General features: G+C 37.6%; 1 protein-coding gene across 3 annotated transcripts in view; it reads left to right on the top strand.

Annotated features, from left to right (window-relative positions):
• The window catches only part of prdm11 (PR domain containing 11), a 125,551-nt gene extending 108,111 nt beyond the window's left edge, over positions 1 to 17,440 (top strand). For all 3 annotated transcript variants that reach the window (XM_067993652.1, XM_067993649.1, XM_067993650.1), the window contains one exon: positions 7,660 to 17,440. In XM_067993652.1, coding sequence (XP_067849753.1) covers positions 7,660 to 9,842 — 2,183 coding nt within the window. In that variant the 3' untranslated portion in view covers positions 9,843 to 17,440. The remainder of the gene's footprint in view (positions 1 to 7,659) is intronic.
• Positions 17,441 to 18,088: the final 648 nt, after the last annotated feature.

The raw sequence follows: 18,088 nt of genomic DNA, 5'->3' as shown, positions 1-18,088 counted from the left end.
GAAATGTCCTCCAACTAAATATTGAAAAGACCGAAGTCATTGTCTTTGATCCCCGCTGCAAACTCCGTTCCCTAGCCACCGACTCCGTCCCTCTCCGCAGCTACTGTCTGAAGCTGAACCAGACCATTGCAACCGTGGCGTCCTATTTGACCCTGAGATGAGCTTCCAACCCCATATCTGCTCAATCATCAAGACCGCCTACTTCTACCTACAAAACATCGCCCATCTCCATCCCTGCCTCAGCTCATCTGCTGCTGAAACCCTCTTCCGTGCCTTTGTTCTCTCTAGACTCGACCATTCCAATGCTCCTGGTCGGCCTTCCACCTGTAAATTTGAGCTCATCCAAAACTCTGCTGTCCATATCCTAACTCGCACTAAGTCTCTTTCACCCCTGTGCGCGCTGACCTACATTGGCTCCTGGTCCGGCAATGTCTCGATTTTCAAAGTCTCATCCTTGTTTTCAAATCCTTCCATGGCCTCGCTCCTCTCTATCTCAGTAACCTCTTCCAGCCCTACAACCCTCCTAGATCTCTGTGCTCCTCCAATTCTGGCCTCTTGCACATCCCTGATTTTAATCACTCCACTATTGGCGGCTGTTCCTTCAGCTGCCTAAGCCCTAAGCTCTGGAATTCCCTCCCTAAACATCTCCACCTCCCTACTTCTCTCTCCTTTTAAGACGCTCCTTAAAAACTACCTCTTTGACCAAGCTTTTGGTCACCTGACCTAATATTTCCTTATGTGGCTCGAAGTCAAATTTTGTTTGATAACACCTCTATGAAGCGCCTTGGAACATTTTACTACATTAAAGGTGCTATATAAATGCAAGTTGTTGTTGTAGTTGTTCATATATTGGTTTATTGCAATACATTGACATGCCTCTGACTTCAACATCACACTCAACAGTCCATAAAGCAACTTGAATTTATATAGCATTTGTCATGTAGAAGAACATCTCCGAGAACTTTACAAGGGGAGAGGTGGAGCACAAGCTAATGAAAATGGGTGGGGGGGGAGGGGGGGTTAGTGGGGGAGAAAGAGAGAGAGAAACTGAAGGCATGATCAAAGAAATAGACTTTTAGGAAACTTTTGAGGCCAGTAGAGTGGTACTGACGCAAAATTATTTGGAAACAGCATCCATGTGCCAAGTCAAGTGGTAGTATGCTACTGTGATGTCCATTCGTGCAGTCAAGGGAACTATATAACCAGAAGAGACTGTCAAACTAAACACCGTCACATTTTTTGTGATGTCAGTAGTGTACAAATGCACCTGTGGCCCTTATTTGAGCGACGATTAATCATTCAGTTTAGTAAAACAAGAAGTCATAGGGGATCAGAGGAACACGTTTTTAAAAAATTAATTTAAGGCTAACCCCTGTAATATATTAAGTTTTTCATCCAGTTCTATGAATTATCACTAATATTTCAGGATGTCTATTATTACTGTTCTGAATGATCTTTGCTTAACTATCAGTGGTTTAGAGCACTACTAATGCTCTTCCAACTACATTTTCCTCTTCTAAAATAGGTGAGAGCTTGCTTCCCACTTTTAACGAAAGGAACAATATGTTTCTATTAAAGTGTAAGATGAGGATGGGAAATGTAAGACGAAGCCAGGAAAAGTGAAGTACAAATTCAAAGAAAAACTAACATAAAATTATCAAATTGTGTAAAGTTTTACCCAGTTCATCAAACAAGATCTCTATGTATTGTCCAGCAAAAGGTGTAACTAGCACTTTAAGGCTCACTGCACTGATGTGTATACATTAATCTGAAAAAGGGGCCAACCCTTCTGAATGGAACCCCTGAGAGATGCTCTCTTCCAGGGCTCAAGAATCACTAAATTTTATTTCCCCCGAGTTTGTCAGTTTTATGTGTGATACATTTTTGTCAGAGAAAAGCCAATTCTCTTGATTATATCCTGAGCATGTCACAGGGAAAAGGTGGGCAGTGCATACTCGACCATTTTCATTTACTTGGGGAAAACAAACTTATCTCCATTTGTTTTCAATGCTGTTGCCACCCTTTTATACCTGTGTTGTAGTTTTGTAATTTATACATTTTTTTTCATTTTGCTCATCTTATTTGTTTAGATTTCACTATTGCACTGTTGATAAATTAAAAAGGAATATTTAAAGATGAAGACGTGCTTGTTTTTATTTAATCCTTTTACCATCTGATGCCTGTTTTAAAATTTGTTCCCCTGCAGTGATGACTTATTCATGTGCACATTTTGTAAATTGTGAATATGTTAACTTTTTCTTGTGTTTTAAGTTCTTGCATTATCCATATTTGACTCTTGGGATTCTGATCTAGGTTTGGTGGGGGGGGCCTGGGAAATTGAATATTTTTGTTTTACCACCCTTTTTCGGAAGAGAAGGACAGAAAAATGTGAAAGGTACTATTGAATGTGAGAAAGTGAAGAATTAAAAGAAAAGGTAAGCAAATTTTAAAATCTGCTCCATCAAATAAATAGTTGTGAATAATTGGAGTTTTATTGACTCCGGCTTTAAATTACATCATAAACCCCAAGAGTAACACTCAAGTAGTTTATAGATGTTATCTGAATCTCGAGTAAATTGTAGCCTGATTCAGCCTGCTTCCTGTTTATGGAAGATGTATTATAGTGTCAACAAAGCAAAATGGACACCATGGCAGTTCAAGAGAGAACAAAATTGCATTGTTTGGAAGATAGAAATCGTCAATAATATTGTCACATAGTTTGCAGGAGAGGACAATAAGGGAATTATTTGCAGTTCTAAGGCAGAATTATATTTGAATTAAAAGTGCGTTTATTACAAATCAAAAAGTGTCCTAAATAATTGCTAGTTTTGTATATATTTTCACACACCTCTTAAATTTGGGTATGGTACTGATAAACTTTCACAAACACTAAATGTGCTGCGAACGAAATTCTCAAATCATGTCAATGTAAATTACAATTCCTTCTGTTTTTACTTTAAAGGATATTTTTGATTGTGTGATTTTTCTTTTATGCAACACTTCAGTTCACTTATTCTGGTTTTATTTTGTGTATTCTCATGGTTTTTGTGATCTTTTGAGGCAGGGAGGAGAGAAATGTTTGCCTGTAATAAGAAAAATTCTAGAGTTTCACTGCTGCGGTAGTGACTGGAATGTCAATGTTTCATTTGTGTGAGATTTTGAGGTATGGAATATTCAAATTAGACCAGAGTGCTAAAGTGGACTTTTTGAATATTGTGATCTTTTGTTGTAAAATAAAACTGCTACACAAACAGTGATAAGAGCTAATATGAGAATAAAGACCCCCTCCCTTGTAGTTTGTGGTACTTTAATGCTATTGTTTGAATTAGATATTTTTAGGGGGCGATGTGCTGGTATCATAAGGAACCTAATAATTGTATTGTCTAGTTTAACTTTTATTCTAATACCACCTGTACTCCTGTGACATTGTTTATAGGTAGTCTGGGATCTGGAGCATGGTTGTAATGTTTAGCTTCAAATCTGGCCTGTCCCTTTAATTTGTATTCCCTTTTTTAAAATCTGTTTTGTATTTACTGTTGAAACATTAATGAATGTCTCATTTCAGATAAGTTTCTTAATCACTCCAGATATCGAATGGAAACCTGTAGCTTCATGAGAAGAGACCCAGAATAATCAGCATTTATGAACTGGGACAACTATCAAATTAGCTTTATATCTTAATTATAAAATATATAGTATTGCTCAATTTTCTATACTTAATCTTCTGGCTTATTGACCCTTGGTTGTCGGATGACTATGTACCTTCAAACTACCTCCATCAATGCGTCCAACAACAACAATTTGCATTTATGTAGCACCTTTAAAGTAGTAAAACATCCCAAGGAAACTTCATAGGAGCGTAAATCAGACAAAAATTGACACCAAGCTAAAGTCAACTAGTAGAGGCTTAGTTTAAAAAAGGAATCCCTGATGATTTATGTAGTTTTGTTTTTAATCATCTCCTTAACAAGCTTACTCTGGGAATGTAGCCTACATCTCTCAGCTCTACTCAAGTATTGCACCAATGGTCATTCAACTCTGCATCCTATTCTATGCTGTAAGAAGTGCAAGGCACACATATTATGACATTATTCATGCTGTCTACTCACCTATATATGAATCCTGACTTGTCACCTAAGGAACTCCAAAAGCCTATTTCATATTTTATCTAAACTCAAAAGATTGTTTTCTGCTGTCATACTTTTTTTTTCCAGTGATAATGCTGAGAACTGTCTCTTCTCTACTCACTAAAACAAAATGTCAGCATTGGATATTTAAGAGTGTGCCAACCAAATCTCTCACAAACATATTATCTACTGGCTGAGCTTGTTTTGTTATACACCATAATACCTAGAGTTTACATTGCACTTTTGTATATGTTTTTATTTCCAATCTATAAAATAAAGGAAAGACTTATACAACAAATTTTGTCATACTTTATTCCTTTATGTAAAAAATTGTTTGTAATGTTTCCTTGTATTTCATTGCCTGTGATGCTATTTCTTTATACTACTGATATTGAAACCGTAGCACTACATTTCACACAAATAAATAAAAAAATGTTTAGATTTGCCTGTATGTTTTGTTTTCATATTTAGTTGGCTTCCTAATATCAACTATTTCCAGATTCCTTCAATATTTTAATCCATTTTAGTTGCTGTTTTTTTTCCTGGATCGGTAAGTTGCCTCCCAATGGATGATAATAGGGAACTTACCTGTGGATTTCTTCTACTTCCCATTCTTCTCTCTTTCTCGCCACACTCAAGAAGGAGCAAATAAGTCTAAATGGGGTAGAGGACCAAAGGGATCTCGGGGTACAGATAAACAAATCACTAAAAATAGTGACACAGGTTAGTAAGGCCATAAAAAAGGCAAACCAAACACGGGTTCATTTCTAGAGGGATGGAATTGAAAAGCAAAAATTTATGTTAAACTTGTACGTAACCTTGGTTAGACCACACTTGATGTTCTGTGCACAGTTCTAGTCTCCATATTATAAAAAGGATATATAGGCATCGAAGAAGGTGCAAAAAAGATTCACAAGGATGATACCAGATCTGAGAGGATATACTTATCAAAAAAGGCTGAACAGGCTGGGACTCTTTTCTCTAGATGGGTGACCTGATAGAGGTCTTTAAGATAATGAAAGAGTTTGATAGGGTAGTTGTAGAGAAAATGTTTCTACTTGTGGGGAGTCTAAAACCAGAGGTCATAAATATAAGATAGTCACTAATAAATCCGATAGGGAATTCAGGAGAAACTTCTTTACCTAAAGAGTGGTAAGAATGTGGAACACACTACCACAAGGAATGGTTGAGGCAAATAGCATAGGTACATTTAAAGGGAAGCTAGATAAGCACTAGAGGGAGAAAGGAATAGAAGCATATGCTGATAGGGTTAGATGAAGTAGGGAGGGAGGAGGCTCGTGTGAAACATAAACAGAAACAGAAACATAAACCAGTTGGGCCAAATGGCCTGTTTCTGTGCTGTAGACTGGATGTAACTCGACAAAATCTTTGCACACAAGTGAATAGAGTTGGTAAATCACTAGGTATACAGTTTACCCTGGTATAAGTACCAGTTCATTCAAATGTGATACTAATGGTTAAGAGAATTTTTCAGAGCCAACCATGCAGATGTTATGTACACTAGGTTGTATTCATGCCTAAGCAGAAGAGCATAACCAGTTGTTCACTGATTAAGGAATACTTGTAAACTGTTTATTGGTCTACCTTCTCATGGGGGCAGCAGCCACACAAATGATGTCTGCCTCCTATAAAATTCCCATACCTCTCCCTTATACATGTGAATTATATCTATCAGTATTATCTATCATGCTGTGCATTTTGTTTGTGCGCGTGCGTTTTATATATGTATTGAGGTTCAAGATACACAGCCTAACGAACATACTGTGACAGAACGAATTAGAATTGGAATTTAGTATAGATAGAAGAAAGTCATAATAGATGAATGTGAATTTATTTTCTGTGTGTGTACTTTTTTGTACTTTCCTTCTGGATCTGATTTACCTGGCTGTACCGATTAGATTACAGAAATGGAATACAGTACTCAAAGATAACAAATCACATTCTAGGAGTTAAATGTTCAGCTGTAATAAACTAAAATGCAGTAAATATTCTATTCAATATAGACAATGGTAATCTAACGTTTTTCGCTGCAGATTTTGGATCAATATAGGAGGTTTAGCTGAATCTCTGATATTTATGCAAATTGTTAATCTATACAAGTGTATCAAGGATATATAATAGGCAGATGTTGGGACATCTTAACTATCAGGCACCATAATGTAAGTAGTTGTGACAATGTATATAATAGGTTTCATTGTAGATTGAATTTGTGTAAAGCTCTTTAACTTCTGTGAATTAACATAATGTTAAAATAAATGTAGTATCACAGCACATCTCACTGTGGAGAAAGAGAAGAGCTCCTTCCCTGCAGTAATTCTTCAATAGAAGTGATATCTAACCTTTAAAGTGTTAATGTGGTTTCAGTTCCATCACCATAATTAGCTTTAATGCCATCCACACAATTTCTTAATGTTAAACAGCAAATGTTACTTTTAATTGGATAGATTTGCTAGATTATATAACCTTAGCAAACCTATTCTGAACTATAAATATAATTGTTCACTGTCTTGATGTCAAACAGTTTTTGGTCTTCAAAAGGGTTGGGAACTTAGAAATATATCCCTTAGGGGAAAAAAAAGTTTGATTTCACTGTTGCATAGATAATACATGGATCTAAAAAAAAGCATGAAGGAAGTTAACAATCTGCTTTGTTGTTTGAGAAATATTGGCCCAGATTTTCCTGTCAAAATAACGGTGAGGCTAATGGCGCTCGCTGTTATTTATGCGCAAATGGTACAGCAACATTAGACGAGGGGCAGACATACAGTTAAAATGAAATATCCAAAAGTTGCTGTCCGAATAGTGTCGCTCTGCCATTAGCTTCATGAAAACGGCATCTGGCTAACCATTGAAATGCATTGAATAGTGTGAAGTAGCTGTATTTGCGCGGTAGATACGAAGTAAACTCGCCACAGAAAGTTAAGTTTTGTCCATTCCAGTCCAAGTACCATTTTAACGATGTGATAAGTGTCAATTACTGTCCAACAACCTCTCTGGCACTTAAAATTAACTATTACAAGTGTGGAGTCTCAATCCTTCAGGTTTTAATTGTTGTTGGAGATTTTAAAAATGTAAAATTTTAATTTTTTTTTAACTTTTCCTTTCTGTATTTTTTTTTCCCTCTCTATCTTTTTATGTACCTGATATGACATTGAATTCACCCACTCTAATTTACACTTCCTTCCCAGCCTTTGCGTTGTTAATTTTACAATCCTTTAATCTGGTTAAGGAGATACACAGTTGCTTGCCCTGTTCACTCAGGTCTCAGATGCCCTGTTTCCCTCGCTGCGACATTATCGCCTCGTACTCTCAGCAACTTGCCATGCAAATAATTTAGAAACCTAAACAGGCAAGGGCATGTCCAACTAATGGTAGATGCCGTTAGATTCCCTCCTACAGAAAAATCTAACCCAATATGATTGTGATCAGACTAATTAAAGAAATTGAAAAAAAGAAGTTAAGCTTTTAGTTTCTGAACTTACCTGTAATTTTTTCTTTTTCCCCATCCTAGCTCCAGAAGCACAGATTCCTGTCCCAGTTGTCATGGATGACACTAGTGAGCAGGAGATAGATTCAGCTGATGAGTCAATGTCCAATGAGATGCTGGCCACCACAGATGAAATATCGAAAACGGCTACTGGTACTGGTCGGAGAATCAGACGCTTCAAGCATGAATGGCTGAAGAAGTTCTGGTTCCTGCGCTATTCGCCCACTCTAAATGAAATGTGGTGCCATGTTTGCAGGCAATACACTGTTCAGTCCTCCAGGACATCAGCCTTCATCTTGGGCTCCAAGCAGTTCAAGATCCACACTATCAAGCTGCATGCCCAGAGTAATCTTCATAAGAAGTGCTTGCAGCTTTATAAGCTTAGGATGCATCCTGAGAAAACTGAAGAGATGTGCCGAAACATGACGCTGTTGTTCAATGTTGCCTATCACCTAGCCTTTGAAGGAAGGCATTTTTCAGATTTCAGACCATTGGCCGAACTTCTGAAAAAATGTGACTTAAAGATTGTTGACCAATACTTGAATGAGGGAGACTGTCAAACTTTAATTCATCACATTGCAAGGTCTCTTCGTGAGGACCTCTTTGAGAGGCTCAGGCTGTCTCCATTTATGAGTGTGATTTTGGATGGGCAGACAGATGACTTGGTTGCTGATAATGTTGCAATTTACATCCAGTATATTACCAATGAAGGGCCAGCTGCTACAGAGTTATTGTCCCTACAGGAATTGAGCTCTGCAACAGTGGATGGTTATACTCAGGCTCTGGACAGGGCCTTTGGGGGCATAGGGATCAAATGGAAAGAGGAAAAGTTAATTGTAGGACTGGGGGTAGATGGAGCCAACATGACAACAGGGCTAAGGGCAGGTTTGGCCATGAAGATCAAAAAGGCTTTGCCTTGGCTACTCTCTGTCCCTTGTGTGGTGCATAGGCCTCACTTGGAAGTATTGGATGCTATAAGCAACAAGGAACTAACCTGTTTGGAAGAACTAGAAAACAACTTAAAGCAGTTGCTGAGTTTTTATCGTTATTCCCCTAAGCTCATGTGTGAACTAAGAGCTACTGCAGCAACACTTTGTGAGGAGACAGAATTCCTTGGTGACATTCGAGCTGTCAGGTGGATCATTGGAGAGCAGAATGTCCTTAATGCATTGATCAAGGATTATTTGGAGGTGGTAGCTCATCTTAAAGATGTTAGTGGTCAAGCACAAAAAGCAGATGCTGCTGCCATTGCCTTGGCTCTACTGCAGTTCCTGATGGACTATCAGTCAGTTAAGCTAATATATTTTTTGTTAGATGTCATTGCTGTGCTTACTCGACTGGCATTCGTTTTCCAGGGTGATCACCTCCTCATTACCCATGCAGATGACAAGATTGAAGAAGCCATCGAAGAAATCAGTAGATTGGTGGAATCACCAGGAGAATATCTACAAGAATTTGAGGAGACTTTTCATGAAAACTTTCATGGTGTTCCTTTGAAAAACCTAAGAGTAGCAGAAGCCAAGTTCAATTCAATAAGAGAGAAGATATGCCAAAAAACGCAGCTGATTCTAGCCCAAAGGCTGGACTCTAATAGTCGCACAATAATTCGAGCATGTCAAGTGTTTGATGTTGCCACGTGGCCCCAAAATGAGGAAAACCTGATGAGTCATGGCGAGGAAGAGATCATGCATATATATAAGCACTTTGAAATAATTCCATCTTTTGCGAGGGAAGTAGGTCTGGATGGCAGAGACATTCGAGGAAGTTTATTGCAAGAATGGAAGGAGCTCAAATCTGAGTGTTACAACAAGAATGGTTTCAAAGAGTTGAGCCGTCACATTTTTAAGTATAAACAAAGATTCCCAATACTAAATAGGATCATCCAGTTATTGCTTGTCCTGCCAACTTCAACAGCAGCTTGTGAGAAAAGTCGTGGTGCCTTCTACCGGATACGGAACAATAACAGGTCTCGACTTAGCCTTGACCAACTCAATGACCTTCTGAGTATTGCAGTCAATGGACCGCCCATTGCCAACTTTGAGGCAAAGAGAGCACTGGACTGTTGGTTTGAGGAGAAGTCAGGGAACAGGTATTCCTTGTTTCCAGAGATGATAAGCAGAGTTACTTCATTGGACCAGAAGCCAACATTACATGGTCTAGACATGGGAACTGATTGCCTAACAGATATTCATGAAACCATAATGTAAATGATTGGTACTTTTAAATTGCCTATACATCCACGATCTACTGGGAATGACCCAAAACCCATTGGTACTTAGGAACTTTATGAAAATGACAATTTGTGACAGACCGGTACAATACCAGACCAGTAAAATCAGCAGGATGTTGGTAAAGTTCTACCAGTAAACCACTGCAGTCCTGACCTGTAGAATCCATTGATTCCCAGTTTTATTGTAGCCTTTGGCATACCAGTACTCCACTATATTGAGAGTTCAAAATCACCTGCGTGAACTGGTCTGGTAAAATTTTAGTTCCATTTTGTCACTAAAAATATTAACTGCTATTTTGCTTTTAGTAATGCAGATATTAGATAATAAGAAAAGTGATTGGTCATTCTAATTTTTTTTTGGAAACTGTGGTTGTTTAAGCTGTCTAAGGTTGATATAAGGGTCACCTTGACCAGTCTTTAACTAACCCCTTTTGTTAATTACATAAACAATAAATAAGCATTAACAATTAACGATTGGTGGGGAGAGATAAGGGAGGGAAATAGTTATCTGCGGGGTTGTAAGAGATGTAAAATGCATAGTCGAAGGGATTTAAAAAGTATATGTATTTACATTATTTTTATAGATGACGATTATTGATAATAGATGGTCAAGCTTTCATGTCTAGTGAGCATGTCTTAAAAAAAACACCAGGAAAAGAACGAATGTATCAAGGGGATATATTTCCCTGTCTCATTCTGTTATTGTTGTGGAAGGAAGCACACACATATCAGGCACTGCATCAGCTGAGCATGCTCACTTCTGTTCATTAAGCTAGGCTAAACTATAAAACTATCAATATGTGTGCTTACACAGAAGGACTGCTGATAGAAACTATTCTCACGTCTGAGAAATTTGGGCAGTCTCAACCCACTTACCACTGGATTGTCTGTTCTTAAAAACTGTCGTAAAATTAGATAATATTGAGACTATTTTGATCATTTCAATCAGCAAGGGAGTAAGGATAGTCATTTTGAGAATGGTAAAGTCAAACAGCAATATGATGTGTTGTGAGAGTAGTATTTAAACTTGTTATTTTTCATAGCATTTGAGGATCATACCTTACCTAGAGTGCCAGATGCTGTCACTGGCTTTAAAGCACTTTTATTACACACTTTGACAAGTATAGATGCCCCAAAAATTACACTGCATTTTGTTTGACAGTTCCTAGTCATGCTTTATGCATGTGGTGTTTCAAATTTTTACTCTGAATACAGTACTGCACAAATCAGTCAGCATCATTGTTGTTAGATCAACAAATTCACGTTATGGCATTTAAACTGAACATTTTTTTTAAAGTCTCCTACTCTGAGAATGAGACATCATTTGTAGAACAGGTATGATTTTTGAGAGTTCTAAATAGAAATTTTAGTAGAACAAAAAAAAAGAGATATTTTATTAATAAGTGATATTTTCTCATTAAATTAACTTTACCAATGGAAATGAAAGATTCCTGCCTCCAGGTGTCATTAGCTGTGGCCACTGACCCTTACCAGTTAAATTTGAAAGGCTGCTATTTCCAGGTGCACTCATTGTAAAACTTACCAAGGGACATGAAAGGCTCATGTTTCCAGGTGACCAGTCTATAGTCTATAATAGTCTATAGCCAGTTTAAATACTGAACAGGCATTGCTGGTACCTTTTTAACTTGCAGCCATCAACTCTCCTTCAGGACGGTTATTAGAGCTGAAATTCTTACACAACAGTCTCTTATAACGCCTTATAAACCTGGATATTATGCTGTGCGATATTATTGTACAACCACTTAACACATCTGTATCAAATTATTATGACTGCTATTTTAATAGAGGTATTAACCTATTTAACATAGATGGGTTAGTGCCACTGTTAAAATAAGAGTTCAAAGGCGTTTGATACTAATGTTTAAGTATCTGTTAAATAACATTATACAGTGTAATTTACAGGGTATATAATGTTATGTGCTAATAGTCCAAGTTTTCAAATGGATGTGAAGAACTGTTTTCTTTTTCTGAAATGAGCGCAATTTTGTGCTATGACTTCTTCACTGTGGATTGGATAAAAACTTCCAAATTTAGGACCTTTTTTTTAAAAAAAAGGCATTAAAGATCAGGCAACTTAATCCTGTCAGTCTGGGCAAGATTCAAATTCACAAAACTCAAGTGATGAAGTTGATAGGAAAACAATGCAACTGGCTGTTCTACTTGCTCACTTTTCTGAGCCATTTGCTCAATACATATTAAGTAATTGAATTTAGCCCTTTATGTATTGATTGCCCAATGCAGATTTTAGATTACAGTAAGACTATCCCTGAAAATGGTACAAAATTTCAGGACCTTTAATATATTAGAGAAAGAGCCACAACCAATTTATGTGGTTTACATCAGCATCATAAAATATCACAATGAGGATTAGTGATTAGATTTCTGTTGTAAAGCCCTGCAAAACATTAATTTTTGGCTGTCTATAATGCATAATAATCTGGGAGAGAATTAGAGTTTTTAAAAAACTGATTATATTACACTTTATTCTAAATCCCGAGGTTTTTTTCTATATTGTAGACCTATTAAAAAATGTTGTGGAAATGTTCGTACATCCTCAAAGGGTTAATCATGTTAAAATTGAGCTCCATTTTAATCACTGTAGGTTGATAGGTTCAAAGCACAGAAGGGAAAGTACTATGATTGAAGCTGGTTTTGTTAGCAGGTAAGATCCATTCTCATGACATACCCGCACTCACATATTGCATATTTTCAAAATGCCTCTTCTGGTTCTCAGCATAAGTAGTAAGTTTTGCTATGATATAAGCTGCTGTCAAGAAAATCAAGTGCTTAAATTGTTTCAGATTTAATAAGTTACCAGGGATAGAAATTTACAGCAGCTGGTAATCCTCCAGCTATTAAAATATTTGGTTTATGAATTTCAAATATTTGAGCAACCTGTTGTTTAATCCGAATCAGAATGAATTCTTCATTGTGATAGCGAACATCTTTTCTGATGTCTACAAATGGAGATCAAAACTCTTATCAACATAAATGAAGCCTCAGTCTCAACATGGTTTGTATATTTTTAAATGCATGTCTATTTTTGTAACCATGTGGAGATTGTTATTATATCTAAAGTTACTGAATATGCTTGCTCAAAGTTGCTTGTCATGGACTACCCAAATTATTGATGGGCTACCAAATGCCATGAACTAACTGAGTTTCTGTCCTCTTAAGTTACAATGATTTAGCTACAATATTTAAACCGTGATTATTACGTAGAATTGATGAGAACTGGGGCTATTAGCATTACAGTTAATAAACAAAATGATTACTGTGGTCACACTGGGAAATATGTGAGAGTCTTGTGGGCAAAGGTTAATTAGAGGGGAGAAGGGTAGCATAAATGCACAGATATAATTAAACTAAGGCTTCTGTACATGCAACAATTTGATCAGGAATAAGGCTGCCTGGAGTTAGCTACCTTTCTAGATTTGCCTTTTTAAGGATCATGTGATATGCATGAACTCAGTCATGGTGTGGAAAAGGTAACAAAAAAAAATCAAATGTAGAAGAAACTCTTGGAAGCTTCAAATCACTTTTTGGTCACCGTTGACATCATCAATCACAGTTGTCCAAAGGAACACAAGGAGACAATGACCACCTCAAACAGGACTTGCTGTCAAAAAATCACTTGGATGTTGCCATTCACCTGGGGACAAAAGCCACATGAATGACATACATTGTCTTATGCAATATGACTGGTGATGGTGTCACTCAAGGTGCTGAAGAAAATTACTGTATATTTACTACTGGGCTACATATATAATTTCTCTCTTTTGTTTGGTTAATATAGATTTTTTTAAGCATGATGTAGCATTTGTTCATATTGTGTTTCCTTCAACAGAACCCATTTCATTGTATTTGCGGGTGTATTTTTAATGACAAATTAAGTAGCCTTTCAGTTTTGCAAACTTATTTCTTTCTCTCCCCTCACCATTTGTTTTCCTTTCCCACTTACAAACCCCTGTGCCATTTGCTTCTTCAGCTCACAGGCCTCTAGAATTACCACTAGGAGGTTGACAAGAGCAACACTTTCCTCCATATGGTGAAGCACTTCTTCCTTCATCCTCACCTCCCCCTTGGTAAGAATACGTGTGAGGGAATCATGGGTGCGAATCCAGTTTCTTCCACTCTGCTGATGTTTGCATTGGTACACTGATGCATTGCACTGCTGTGCCCCATGGACTTATTTCTGCCAAGACTGGGTTGGGAATGCAACCAACTTGTTTACGTTTGACTTTTAACAGTCAATAGAGAGAAGCAATTATATGACATAAAGTTAAACTGAGTTGTTGCCTGAAGTTTCTTTAGTAAAATATATTTTAAATCAGATTTTTCTGTTAAAGCACTTATCAGTTACCTACAACATTTTAATATTCTTATTTGCTGTAGGTTGTTTGATTGAAAAACAAGGAGCTTAAGAGCAACAATTACCTCCATGCACCAATGTTTGGCTCTATTAGCTTCAGTTGAAAGGTAAATAGCTGCAATAATTTTTATTAAAGTTTTTGTTTGAAGTTTTTTTAAATGAAAGAGTAAGAAAATGCCATTTGTACTTCCTGTTTCCGTCTGGTTCTCATTCACTTACCTCTCCTCGTCCCCCTCCTAAACAGGGCATTATAGGATACATTCAGCTTCACACACGGATCTGTGCTTGAAGGAAGTGCAGTCAGAGATTCAGTGCTACCCTTTGAGCATGGCTTCCTCCAGGTGCATGGGATTATTCTTTGATTAAGGGTGCATTTATAATACACATTAATTGTTAGTACAAAGCGATTTCCACTTCACACTGACATTAAACTTTCAGTGTCCATCTGATGTCAGCATCCAACTTAATTCCAGAACAACGAAGATTAAGAGCAAAGGAGATGGGAGATTTGCACCACATGGAATGTACATCCAGTGCGGTGTCAATGGTTTACAAAGTTCTCAAGAGTACTTTGCAGCCCCAGCCCCACTTTTTAAACCTAGCTGACCTTAAGTTAAATATTTAATAAGCAGCGATTCTTTCCTGCCCACTCTGAACAAGTATGTTTTTAGCTGTTGAGAGAGAACTCTGTGCATCTATTTCTTTAGACAGAGCTCTTTGCTGGGCAGGACAATCAGAGTTCCAGTCAGGCAGGAACCAAGCCATATAAATACAGTACTATCTGGCTGAAACCTGAACGTCAGCTACTGGCTTCAGATTGGTAACTGCAGTGTAAATTCACCATTAGAGCAGCTTGCTCCTAGGCTTCTGCAAAAGTTATTCTCTTACTGGCTGTGAGCTGGGTTGATAATCGTGCCCGATCATCCTACTTCCTGTGGCTTCACCTCTGCTTGGCATCTACTTAAGTTGGCCCAATTGAGACTGAGAATTCACTGACCTTATCCTTCTATGGTGCACCACATTAGCACTTCAATGTGTTGTACTATAATATGTGGTTTATCCAAAGTAAGCTGAGAATTACCTATGAAGTACTTTGCAGCACTCTGGCTCTGTAGTAGCAGATACTGTGATGAATTAACTTCAGGGTTTCCTGAGTGTATTTACTAAAGAGATAATGGGATTCATAGTAATCCACAGCATGATTCTCTGAAACTGCTTTTATATTGGGTTTGGACTCAGTTAATAAAAGGGTCTTCCTGACCACTGACCTTAGTGAATCCAGCAAATTTACTTTGGTGTTGCTGCTGACTGTACGAACATAGAATCTTGCAGCACAGAAGGAGGCCATTTGGCCCATCGTGCCTGTTACGGCTCTTTGAAAGAGCTATCCAATTAGTCCACTCCCCAGCTCTTTCCCCATAGCTTTGCAATTTTTTTGTTTTCAAGTATATATCTAATTCCCTTTTGAATGTTACTATGAATCTGCTTCCACCACTCTTTCAGACAGTGCTTTCCATATCATAACAACTCGCTGCGTAAAAATTATTTTCCTCATCTCCCCCTGGTTCTTTTGTCAATTATCTTAAATCTGTATCCTCTGGTTATCGACCCTCCTGCTAGTGGAAGCATTTTCTTCCTATCAACTTTATCAAAATCCTTCAAAATTTTGAACACCTCTAATAAATCTCACCTTAACCTTCTCTGATCTAAGGAGAACAATCCCAGATTTGCTGGTCTCTCCACATAACTGAAATCCCTCATCCCTGGTACCATTCTAGTAAATGTACTCTGCACCCTTTCCAAGACCTATACATCCTTCCTAATATGTGGTGCCCAAAATTGGACACAATACTCCAGCTGAAGTCTAACCAGTGATTTAGAAAGGTTTAGGGTAACTTCCTTGCTTTTGTACTCCATGCCTCTATAAGACCATGCATCACGAGGCAATGGCATTAACATGCCACTTAGCCCAATATCAAAGCAGCTTCAGTGAGTCAGGGGCCAAGAGGAGTACAGCAATATAAAAGCAGCTTTTCTCTAGATATATGAAGGTGCCAAATAGCAAAAAATGTCCTGGTGATTCATTTTAAAACTTTACCAGCTGCTTGATATCATTTTGCAATGCAACTGCAGAGGGTGGTTTAATCAATAAATATGAAGTAGTTGTGGAAAATTAGTCAGTATTGGTACCTCAGCCAGTGACAAATCTTAATGTGTGAGCAAAATAGTCAATTATAGGGAGACATTGCATCTAAGCCCAATTATGCCCTCATCCAGTGTTAACGCATGCAGTGGTCAGTAGATAACCATCAGGAGTGAACCCTGGCTGTTTTTTCCCCCTCCTCAGCCCAGGGCACTGTAGGACCCCTGCTGCTGCCCTGTCTGAGATCAGCTAAGTCAGCATAGACTGGGAATCAAACTTGAGCCCTTCCTGGGACCAAATCATGCATGTTCTTAATGCCTAGGGAGAACAGCTGCTGAGTAGCTGGTCTGCTTTTTACAATGTTATAAAATCGCTGCATAAAGAAAAAAATCCTGTGAAAGATTTATTACCCAGCATACATCTGATGACTACATTTAGTTGTGTAATTGTCACCTGGTTTAGGACTTATTTAAGAACTTAGATATCTGGCTTCATGTATACGAATGATGTTGATAAAAATTAGGCAATAATGAGTCATTTAAAATTAGTCAGAAAAATCCTTGCTATATATAAACATAGAAACTGAAGGATATAATCAACTAATGTGGATCAAAGTTATTGTCATTGCTGCCATCATGAAAATACTTTATTGAGATATTTTAAAGCTATACACTAGTTGAAATGAATAGAGCTAATGTTATGCTGATAAACGGAGTTAGAGACAATTAATGCTGAAAATCTAGAGGAATCCTTTTTATTCCTTGTTTGTGATTTATTAAATTTATTGTTGGACTCCTGTCCAGGGGTGACGGTGTGATTTGACTAAACCATCTAACAATGTTAGACCCAGTCCACAAGTATCCCCCTCTCCCTCAAATTCCATGACACTTTTAGAGATTGATTTTATTCCTCATTTTATTATAGGTTCTGTTCAAGGAAAAACTGTGTGTAGTTTTTCTGAATATTCAGACTGTATTTTCTGTCTAATTAAAGCTGCCTGTGTAATCTATACATTCAATAAAAGCAGTAACAAGTCTAATGCTGATGATTTCAAATCAAGTTGAAATGGGTTTCTTCTAAGACTAATGGTTATAGTGCTATTTTCCCAGCAAGTTGGGAGCAGACTTCAGTCCCAGAACTGGGAATCAGGCTGCCGAAATTGGGATTCTAAAAAAAAGCTCTAACAAATAGAAACAGGGATAGGTCATTCAGCTCATTGGATCTGTCCTGCCATTTTGTTAGCCATGGCAGTTTTATCTCTCTTAATATTAATTCCCTGCATTTTCTTCATATTCCTTGGTACTCTTATTTTCCAAGTAGGTCTTCATCTCTCTTTTAAACACCTTAATTGATTCTGCACCTACAACCATCTGGATCAGTGCATTACCTATTTTTGCACCCCTTTGTGTGAAGTTGTTTCTATTGAATTTGTTTTTAATCAACTTAGCCTGAATTCTAAGATTATGCCCCATTGTTTTGGATTCCCCTACTAGAAAGACTCTGTCTAGTTTCCGTTCCCATCACTTTAATCACATTAGTCAGATCGAGTCTTAAACATCTCACTTTCAGCGTATACATCCCAAGTTTACCCAGTTTCACACGTAGCTCATACTCTTCATCCCAGGTATCATCCTGGTGAATCATTGGCGGGCTTTCTCCAAGGGCAGTATCCTTCTAGAAGTGTACA

Source organism: Heptranchias perlo, chromosome 12 (assembly GCF_035084215.1).
Source record: "Heptranchias perlo isolate sHepPer1 chromosome 12, sHepPer1.hap1, whole genome shotgun sequence".
Lineage (NCBI taxonomy): Eukaryota > Metazoa > Chordata > Chondrichthyes > Hexanchiformes > Hexanchidae > Heptranchias > Heptranchias perlo.
Note: the sequence above shows the minus strand (reverse complement) of the source record. Positions and strands in the feature narration are given on the sequence as shown.